A 10,839-nucleotide genomic window follows, 5' to 3' on the forward strand; every position below is an offset into this window, starting at 1 on the left:
TTGAACAGCAAGCTCACATCCTTTTCAATTTATTGTTTACTCTACACATTCCTAATTTCTGCATTTTTTATATAACATTTCTACGGAGTAGAAATTATAGAATTACAATAGCACCTTATTTTTGCTCTGAATTGCAGCTTGAAAATCATTAAGAGGAGTCCTGTCAGTTTGTGTTCTGTTACATGGTTACAATCCTTTAGCTATTTACAAACCCTTAAAATCTCTGAACATTTTTAGTGCAGTGTCAATCTCTAAAATAATGGATGTGCCCTGCTTAAATTGTGAGTTTGCTTGATTCCATGCAAGCCTGCAATGATGAGCACGAGTATTGTGTACCATTCTAGTCTAAAAAAAGAAACACAATGGACAAAATTGCATGAAGATGATGAGATGCACTCAGTGTACTTGTGGAACACATTACAATCGAAAAGGACTCTGTGTGGTAAACCGCTAATACATGTCAATAGAGCTTGCCGGACCAGTACTACTAATGGACGTCGAAGATCGAGGAGTCGCGTGGATGCTGCCACGAAAACTCTAGGCCGCCCCGTGCAGGGTGGATGAATGCAGACAAAGTTTCGGAGACACCGCTCTGCGAGCTGCCGCTGTATGACGGATAACACAGCCGACTTCATTCTGACGGCAGATCAGCACCTGGAGAACTCGTGCAGGCACCAATTTAGCTAGAAGGTTTTGAAATCCCTTCAAAGATAGGAACTGTGCTCATGAGTAAGCAGGTTATTGATATGACCAACTTGTGCCATGACACAAGAAGGTTGTTGATATGACATCTGGCTTAATACTAGATGGTATATGGTTGATAAAAGTTGCATTTTGGCTTATGAGTAAGCAGCCCCAGAGCTAAACAGGTTGTGCAGACATTAATGGCGAAATATGAGAGGGTATATATTGAGCCCAACATTGAAGAAAAAGGTAGCATGCCGCAAGTATGACACCAGTCACCAAAGTACATAACTCACGAACACTAAGCGTTAGTTAGGTCTGTTTTGAGGTGCGGGATATATGACTAGTTCCTCTTGCACCTCAAATAAATTAAGGGCGATGTGTAAGGTACCATGCTACTCACACATCCATCATTTTTTTGTCCAGCCGATTAAAAATTAACTCATGATATGAAACCGTTATACTTATACCACCTTAGAACACTAGATTAACTCATGAACACGCTTTCTTGTCGCATGTGTTAACATACGTACAAACCGGATCGATGGCTACATGCATGGTGAGCCATGTTGGCCTATTTAGGACCTTCTTTTGGTTTTCTTTGAAGGAGCGGAATTCACAGGAATGTTTTCTTATGGGAAATGCTAATGCTGCGCCGGGTGATCACTCGGAGAGTTCCGTGACTTCCGTCACCCACGTAGCCGTTGGATCGCCCTAGATCTATGCATCCTCGCGCACGCTCGCACACGTTCGTATTCCCTTTTCTACCATATGCCTCTTTATCTTATGTTGCAACAACAACGGTGTTACAAAACATAACGGAAAAATGCAACTGCAAGTTAGACAAGCTTTTGCAACATCGGTTCTGTTGCAAAAACACTCTGCAAAAAAAAAACCTATGTTGCAAAAAATATCTACGACAACTCTGTTGTAAAAAAAATTCCCGCAACACGACCTATGTTGCAAAAATTATATTTTGCAACATAACTTTTGTTGCAAATGTTTATCTGTTGCGAAGTAGAGGGAGACGTTGAACAGCTAGATTGTGCCACATCTAACGACTCGCGAGGTGGCGGATCTTTTTAAAAGCCGACGCGTAGCAGCCCCTATAGACGTTTTGACAATTGAACAGAGGCTTTATACTCAGGGAAACGATTCTCATCAAACGGTCGACAATCATGCGCGCGGGTCTACCGCTTTGGTTGTGTGCCACAAGACCCTTGTGGACCCTACCACCACGTCTTTTACAACAGCAGGCCTCCTTCCTCGTACCTTATCCCCATCTCCCTCAATCCTTTCATCCCGATTCAGCACCGCAAGGGAGACGCTCGCCGGCGTCATGCGCACGCGCGTGCTTGCCGCCGGCCTGCTTCGGCAGTCATCATTCACCGACGAGGCAGACCTTCGCCACCCTAATTCCATCCATCCTCTCTTCTTCCCCGCCGCTCACATATCTTCTACCCCGCATCTAGATCAGAATCGCCGAGCCACCACCCACAGTGGGTGACAGTGCCTGAGATCCACCTAGTACGGTACTCGTTCCTGCGGCGCGTGGTGCCTCTCCATCGACAATGTCGGTGTCGGGGGAGCCGTCCCTGCTGGATCCGCCCAGCACTGTGTGGCATGTTTCTGAAACAAAACTGTTGTTGCAATAGTCAACGGGGTTTCCAAAACAAAGCTCTTCTTGCAAAAAGGGATCATACGCAGAGATACCTTTTGCAACTTTACCAATGTTTCTGAAATAAATCCCTTGTTGCAATAGTCACCGATGTGTTTATGAGACAATGCTCTTGTTGCAATAGTAATCGTTGTTTCAGAAATAATACTCTTGGTGTAAAGAGGGATCGTACGCTGAGCAACCTAGATCGGACAGGCGGCAGACCCTTTCTTATGGTTGTTGTTTGATTTATATAGATTTCTTTTCTCTCAACAATTCATTACACCCTATTTCATAGGGAAATTTCCGTCGATTCAAATCTCTTGCAAAAAAAACCTGTTTTTTATGTGTTGCAATCAAACACGCCTTGTTGCAAATAAAATCATGTAGAATTGAAGTGAAAATACAGCTGTGGCTTTTAATCTTGTGAGAAGGAAAGAGGCAGCGATGGCGAGGGATGAAATGTATGCGACACAGGCAAGTAATACCGGACCGGCGACGTTCAAAATATAGGCAACGAATGAGCACATGAGCATGGACCCGTCAGTCAGTCAGTCAGTGAGAGCCAAGGGAAGCACGCACGAAGATGTGGATAGATAATGGACGAGAGAAGTGCATATTATACCCCTCAACTCTAGCTCTAGTCTAATATACACCCATCAACTCCAATATCGTCTAGTTTACACCCCCAGCTCTCAAAACCAGGCGGAATTCAACCCTCCCCTCCCTGTTGACTGGGTTTTGACCCTGTTGACCGGTTTTGACTTGTTGACTGGGTGAACAGTAGATTCAAAAGAAATAAAAACTAATTCAAAAAACTAATTTCGTTTTTTCACTGGGTGAACAATTAATTCAATAAAATGTTTTATATAAAAAAATCAAAAAAAAATTTGATTTTTTAAAATTTTAACTTTTTGTCTAGGTGAACAGTATTTCAGAATAATAATAATAATAAAACAAAATTTCTGAATTATTTTTGCATAGACGATGTTTGAGTGTGTGATGTCCATTCCAATTTTTAGCTTGTTCGGACATCTGAGTACCTCTATGAAACAGTTAACTGTTCGTGTACTGTTCGGGCCGATTTTATTTATTTATTTGTTGAGAGACCACTTAAATGTCCAAACAATCTGAAAATTGGCACGGACATCACGCACTGAAAAATCATCCATGCAAAAATAATGCGGATTTTTTTCAAAAAAATAGTACGGTTGGCCATCGATGACTTTCTTCGATGTTCTATTGTTGCATGGTTAGTCTTCTGATTCTACAATATACAACACATAAGTATGGAGTTTAATCCTGCTGCTATAACTTATAACTTGCTCAAGAAAATCTTACCTGCATAAAGATACACATGTTCTTGATTTATTGTTCTTCTTTTTCTTCTTGGATACAATTGTGGGATCAATGTTATTAGTACACACCAAGACGGAACATGGCCATGTAAGGCTTAATCTAAAATTCCGTAAAATCTCACATGGAAAGTACACTCCATCCTAGTAATTTGTAGCATACACACATGTCCAGTCGGATAATGTGGCTAATCTTTTATGCATTATTATTTTAATTTTCAGCAGGATGGCATCGACCTTGATTATAATCATAGTTTTCATGTCTTCTTCGGTCGCTACCTGGCCCGAGGGTGAGTATAGGGTCATGCATGACTAGTTTTAAGATGAAGCTCCCGACATCTGACAAGTGCCCCCCCCCCCCTTCTATGGGACGCGAGTCATGGTGGCTTGTACCTCAAGAGAAAGTGAGTGGTAAAGAGGAAAGTGCATGCCTCCACACAATGGTTCCGGACACTGCCAAGACGATTTTAAGAAATTAGAACCTATAGTTTCTTGCTTTCGTCAATAAAGCAAGCAACTTGTACCACATGTTTAGGTATCGAGCACATTTTCAGGAGAGGTCGCCCTTGGTGAGAGGAGAAATATTTGGAGCTCATCAAGGGTGGGTGGCGCTCCATACACAAATGTGCCTCTAGGGCAGGCGGCTGCTATTTGTTCTGCTACCTCCGTATTGTCGGATTACGACATTGCAAGAGGTCTCTGAATAGACAAGCTAAACGAGTTGATGTCATATTTTCTTGAAGGTTTGAACCCATCAAATCTAGACGAACCAAGATTGGATATAAGAGCCAATCAGTTTCCACTAATGTCTCAAGTGGTACAATTACAACAAACAAATCTATACAAATGATACCTAGCTAAAGATAGTGTTTTATAGATATAAGCGTCACATTCTGATTCTCAAGTCAGTGAAGAGCGGGCTAAAGGGATAATGTAAACAATAAGGGCAAAATGTGAGAAGGTATATATAGGTGAGCCCAACACTGTAGGAACTTAAGAAGAAAACAAGAGCATGTGGCAAGCATGACACTAGGGCAGGCAACTCGTGAGGAGTAGCGCATTAATTAGGTTTGTTTTGAAGAGCGATTGACATGAGGGAACATGCTGCACTTTTCTTCTTTTTTGGCAGTTGATAGAGTGTGAGCAACTGGACCTTTCATGCTGTTGGTGTTGGACCTGCTTAGCCTTCGCGTGGCCGAGGTGAGATCTAGACTAGAAACTGTCCACCGAGATGAGCATGCGTACAAGCCCACCAACTGAATGGCCATGAGGCGCCCAAGCTGATTAGTGACGCAATGAGTTCATTTCAAATTAAACTTTTTTATTGTGGATTGTCTCTAGTTGATTAACGAGGAACCGGTGATATGGCTCTTATTAGATTTGCTAAAAAAAGACTCATTAGAAAATAGGGAGCTACTAGCGCTCATCCTACTGAGAATCTCGGTTGACTTTTCAAACTTGTTCATACGCAATATTCACCGTGCTGTTAAAAGATTGTACATCTAGTATAAAATGTTTATAGTGTTTTTCTTTTGTAGCAAAGAAATACGCCCAAAGTTCTATTTAAGAAAAAAATGGGGAGTACCTTGGAAATAGAAAGATGACGAGGCGCTTAGCATACACCGGCAGCGTCGAGATGGCTGCCACACACAAGTATGTCGTCGGCACCATCCACTGCGCCGTTCAAGAATCCAAGGAAGGTGGTGAAGAAGTTGTTGTCGGAGGCCCAGTCCGAGGGGCAGGGAGGTAGATAGTACCCACGCTCTCTCCACATTGCACGAGACAAATGAACTCTGAAATTCTCATGGGACGATGGTGCTGACCTTTGTCCACGACGTATGCACGCATGCTCTGCATCCATCTCCTCCTCTGTTCTGCCTCTATCGTGCAATGTTTGTCGAAGTGGTTGCTTTTCTTTTGGGTTTCTTGATGATAATTATCCCCGCAACGTAATTAACTTGTACCGAGGCTGAGCAATCTCTTCCCATGCTTATTTGCACCCCATGGGATGCCTACTAGCGCACGTCCACTGGGGCTGCTCTCTGTAACTCTCTCCTCAACTTATCAATGCAAAGGTACGCAACAATGCGTATTCGCGAAAGAAAAAACCTTCCCACGCCAGGACTTCTGGGGACACAAGTGCACCATCAGGACAGGAGATGGTCACGTACGATCTACTTCAATGAATGATCATTCAGTTATTGACGCGATCATTGTGTGCATCGCAATAATACAGACACATAAGTTTCTATCAATTTCTAATAAAGAAAAGTTATGTCTCACACCACCGTTGCAACGCGATTGCTCTGTTCTTGATTAGTGGGTGAGGGCAAGCCACGGCATCTTTCATTTGGAGATGCTAGCGTCCGGCGGCATGCAGAAGGGCCTCCAACTCTGCATCGATCTCCCCTCCGAAGACTATCGTGTATCATATGAAACCAACTAACAAGCGAGTGAGGCGTTTTGGCTCTCAGGATCATCTGCACCTGTGCTCAATAAAAAAATCAAAATAAATACTAGAAAAATTCAAAAAAAAATCCAATTATTTTGGCATGGTAGATAATTTGATGTGTGATGTCCGCTCCAAATTTCAAATCATTTGGACACCTGAGTAGCTCTCGGCAAAAAAGATAAATTTAGGGTCTGTTAAATAGTGTACTGTTCATATACTGTTATGATCCAATTTATCTTTTTTGCTGAGAGCTACTCAAATGTCCAAATACTCTGAAATTTAAAGCGCACCTTATGCACCAAATTACCTACCTTCCACAAAAAAATTGATTTTTATTTATTTTTTATGATTTTCTTCTTGAGCGGGTGCAGATAAGCCCGGGCTCAGAATTGGATATTCGCTAACAAGCTCTTTACACAACAATGGTCAAATGCTCGAACAATGGTAGGATGGAGCCACGGTACCAGGAGCTTCAGAGCAAGGACATCAACCGGGCCAAGAATGATGGTGTCAAGCTGTGTGGATGCCGACCATGTACACAGACTTTACAATGATGCCGAGATCGCAGCTCCACTAGCCAGTCTCAGAGAGCTGGAACACATTCTTCTACGTCGTCAAGGGGAGGGCGCGTTCAGAATGGAGGGCGTCGTACTACTGACCGCGCCCCACTGCCTTGTGCTTGGCGCTAGGGACGAGGTCTCATCACGTGGAACTGTTTTGATGCACCGTTGCGATTCACGCTGGGTCATTTTTTTTTTCAAGAACATGCAGGAGCGATGCATGCATTTTTGATCAAGAAGAAGAATGAAATTACATCGTGGTTACACTGCGATGCCCGCCTCGCAGGCCCAGCGACGGGCGTGCACTAAGACCTAATGGATTTGGAAGGCATGTCCGCTGTCTACCCTAGCCTGAGTCCACAGGCGGAGCTTGGCTTTGATGAGATCTATAGTTGAGCTCGGAGGAGAGCTTTTGCGCTCGAAAACTCGGTTATTGCGCTCGAGCCAAATGAACCGGAGGGTGGCCATGATCGTGGTATTTGTTTGCTTGGAGAGCCTGGCCGTGTGCCTGCCTTTGCCACCTGCGGCCACCAGTCCGGACTCCGGTAGCCTGCTTGTGCCGTCCGGGGTGAAACGATGAAGACCCATAGGCAGTAGCATGTGGTACCAAACCTCACGCGAGTACGATCAGCCCAGGAGCATGTGTGATGTGTCCTCGTCGTGTTGGCAGCATAATTGGCATATCCAAGTGTGCGGCAGGTTCCGCCGGACGAGTCTATCAGTCGTCCACAGCCTCTCACGCACCGCCAGTCAGGAGAAGATTTTTATCTCCAGTGGAGCCCCAGAGTGCTAGATCTCCTCGGCGCAGGGCGCGAACTCTCTCCCGAAGAAGAAGAAGGCATAAGTGTCGCGGGAGGAGTACCGCCCAGCCGTGCCCAGCCGCCAGGAGAAGGTATCTGGAGAGTCAGAGAGAGTCACCCCCTGCACCTCATCCCAGAGCAGAAGGAATTCAGCAATCGCCGGAACCATTGGTGTATCACGGATCGCGTCCACCCACGCGTGCCCTTGCAGCGCGGTAGCGACCGTCAGGTTACGGCCCGCAGGCTTGACGTGCGCGAACAGGTTGGGCGCCCGCTGCACAATAGGGTGTCCATCAAGCCACGTGTCAAACCAGAAACTGATGTTGCGTCCATCCCCAAGGTCGCACCGAAGCGCCGCGTTGCCCAGCCTTGCGGCCGCCACCGAGACGGCGACGCTCAGGCCACCCCAGGGCTTGTCCAATACCGCCTTTTAAAGCCATAGCCAGCGTAGGCGCAGTGCCTGGTTTAGCAGCTTTAGGTTGAGGACACCCAGGCCACCGTAGGGCTTGGGCGAGCAGACAATATACCATCACGCTGGGCCATGGAGGACTACTGCTGTGGCAATAGCACTGCTACTACTACGGTCGCAACAGCTTCGAGAAGGCCAGCCACTAATTCATTTTGCTATTTTACTAGTAGTACTTTTGTGTAGACTGTGCCGATCTCTCGTCCGATGATGTTCGCAGTACATTGTCGTGCAACAAATTCGGATGGAAAAAGAAACTGCATCTTGCAATTTTACAAGTACTTCTGTGTAGACTATAGCAAAAGTCTTTTCATTTTCGTGAGCCTCCCCTCCCCTCCTCCTGTGTCGCCCCTGCATAGCGGCTGGGAGGTAACCCTAGGTCCCGCAGGCGGGAACCCCCTCTCCCCTCCTCCCTCGCCGCCACCCAAGGGCGCGGCTGGGCTAAGCCTAGGCATCGCCGGCGGCGGCAGGGACTCGGCGTCCTCCCGCTCCGGCAGGGTTGGCGCGGGCCGGCGCCCTTGGGCCTAAGCGTGGCATTGGGCCGGGCGTTACGGTGGGGGTGGCGATGCTCCGGTGCCTCTGCTCCTCCACGACAGGCGGCTAGGTGACTAGTGTGCCTCGGTCGCCACGGACGGTGGCGGCGGTGCGGCCAGATCTGGGCCCAGGAGACACGGGACGTGGGCAGCGCGAGCTGCAGGTGTCCACCCCTACTATGGCCATGGCTGGTGGTGGTGGAGGCGCATCGGCGGTGGTCGGGGGCGAGCTGGGCGTCCTTCGGATGTCCCAGCATCTGGATGGCGGCGGCGACACAATTTGGCTCCCCGATGAGCTCTCTTGGCGGTGGGTGGCATTCCTTGGGCTTCCTCTTGTCGGTGGACAGGTCTTCGTTGGTGGCCTCGCGTGGTTCGGAACCGGCAGTCGTGGTGGGGACGGCACAGGGTGTCCGGAGGAGAGGTTGGCTGGTCGTGGATGCGTCTACTCCCCCACCTCTCCCTTTCCCCGCCTATGTGCGGGCCAGTACCGCTCCGGTGATGTTTCGAGGCGAGACGAATGCTAAGGTTTTCGTCGGTCGAGTGTGTCCCCTTTGACTAAAGTCGACCCCTTTGGGATGGTCTTGGGGGTGTCTGGATGTTGGGCGGCGACCCTGGCGGCAGGAGGCGTGGCATTTGTGGGCGGAGTGTGTGTCTCAGGTGCGGGCGGGCAGCCATGGCCACGCGGGTGGCTTGGTTGCGGGTGCTTGGTGGAGCTAGGGTCCGACGAAGAAGGATGCGCGCTGGGGTATATCACTTGCCCAGTACGCGTACTAGCCGACCGTGGTGGCATCCATGGATGTCATATCCTTCCCGAATGCTCCATCACAGCGTCCCCACTCCTTTTTGTAATACTCCAGGTGAAAACTTGATCTGCGTGATCGGGCAGTGGTGGCCATATGTGGTCGTACCCTTCTGGGAGGCACCGCTCTGGAGTCCTGGCTTTGCCATTGTCCGTTTCACCTCTCCAGGGTTGATTGTCATGATGGAGGCCTCCGTTGGCTCTAAGCGGTCTTCTTCGCATATCCCTTGTGTGCTTGGTGGTCGGTGGGGTGGTATATCGGTGCCCGGCCCCTATGTATCTTGCCTTGGGTGTGTGTATTGTGTGTGGTGGTGGTGTGAGCTTGTATCGTCTCTCAGTTGTAATGGGATGATGGCTTTATAATATAAAGCGAGGGAAACCCTTTTTCGTCAAAGTCTTTCATTTTCTTTTATTCATTTTGTTGGTTTATTTATGGTAAAGAATGTCATAAATAAAGGTCTGTAATGAGGAGGAATCCTACGATGATTGTTTCATAATAAAGCATGTAAAGAAAATTTTGCCTCCGTTATGTGCTCAATAGCTTTGAAAGTTAAATAAATTATGATCATTGACCCCTAATTTCTATGTTGCACTTACTCAAGCGCTATCTTCTCTAAGTGGTTGTAGGTTATTTTCCTCGAAAGAAACAAGATTCTACCGGTCATTGTTTTAGATGTTGCTCGTGTTTTCTCTAGTCTCACCACTTTATGTTGTTTGTTTTATAATTGTTGAAGCTATAGTTGGCATCTAAATATAATTGTTTTCAAGTTCTAGATTCACGTAGAAGATTTTTTTAGGTCTAATGACAATGGCTCCCACTGTCTCTCTTTATTTATTTTATAGCTATGTATGGTAATTGGAATACTATCCGCTTCCAAACAGAACATAATCGTCAGGGATCCTGAAGTATTTTAGGTGGTTTTATTGCAAAAACCACCTAAACTACTCAAGCATTCCACAACTTCCTTTGATCACAGTTTTATGCCGCATTTACCTCTATTTTATATGTTGTACTGTCCCATTATGTTCCTGTATTGTACTGGACCATAATTGCATCCTGTCCACGGGCACAAATCCCCACATAGGTTTTTGATGTATAGTTTACAAGAGCAGAGGCAATCGGTTCCAAAACGCCACCCCCACAAGAATCACTATATGCTTAGAACATATATTAGACAAATTAAACAAAGTGATATCGGCTTCCACAGAAGGTTTTGAAAACCTTTAAAGACGAACATCATCAAGAAGCTGAGCAGATTATATATATGAGCTGTCCAGTTTCCTCTAGCATCTCAAGTGGCCTAACAACAACAAAAAGTAAATGTGGTACCTCGCTAAAGATGATGATTGGTATATAAGAAATGCATGATGATTCCCACGTAACTAACAGGAAGGATAAACACATAATGCAAATGACAACATCAAAATATGAGAGGGTATATATATGGTGATTGATCCCAAACTTAAGAAAGTATGTGGATTGCATGACACTAAGCACACAACTCATGAGTAGTAGCGTTAGTTTGGTGTTTT

The 10,839-nt window shown here is 46.3% G+C and overlaps 1 protein-coding gene across 1 annotated transcript; it reads right to left on the bottom strand.

Moving 5' to 3' along the window:
- Window positions 1-7,497: 7,497 nt before the first annotated feature.
- On the bottom strand, window positions 7,498-9,455 carry LOC147957424 (uncharacterized). The gene is made up of 2 exons (XM_087531692.1): window positions 9,360-9,455; window positions 7,498-7,935 (listed from the first exon to the last, which is right to left on the bottom strand). Exons 1-2 carry the CDS (start codon window positions 9,453-9,455, stop codon window positions 7,498-7,500), a joined length of 534 nt encoding a protein of 177 aa, XP_087387818.1.
- Between the last annotated feature and the right edge of the window lie 1,384 nt (window positions 9,456-10,839).

This window comes from Triticum urartu, chromosome 7A (genome assembly GCF_056163025.1).
Source record: "Triticum urartu cultivar PI428250 chromosome 7A, HENAU_Tu73, whole genome shotgun sequence".
Taxonomy (NCBI): Eukaryota; Viridiplantae; Streptophyta; class Magnoliopsida; order Poales; family Poaceae; genus Triticum; species Triticum urartu.

Coding starts and splice junctions, on each gene's coding strand:
- LOC147957424 (XM_087531692.1), bottom strand. CDS start 9,455: ATGGCAAAGCCAGGACTCCAGAGCGGTGCCTCCCAGAAGGGTACGACC. Junction 7,936..9,359: donor AGATCAAGTTTTCACCTGGA/GTATTACAAAAA, acceptor TGGCTTTAAAAG/GCGGTATTGGACAAGCCCTG.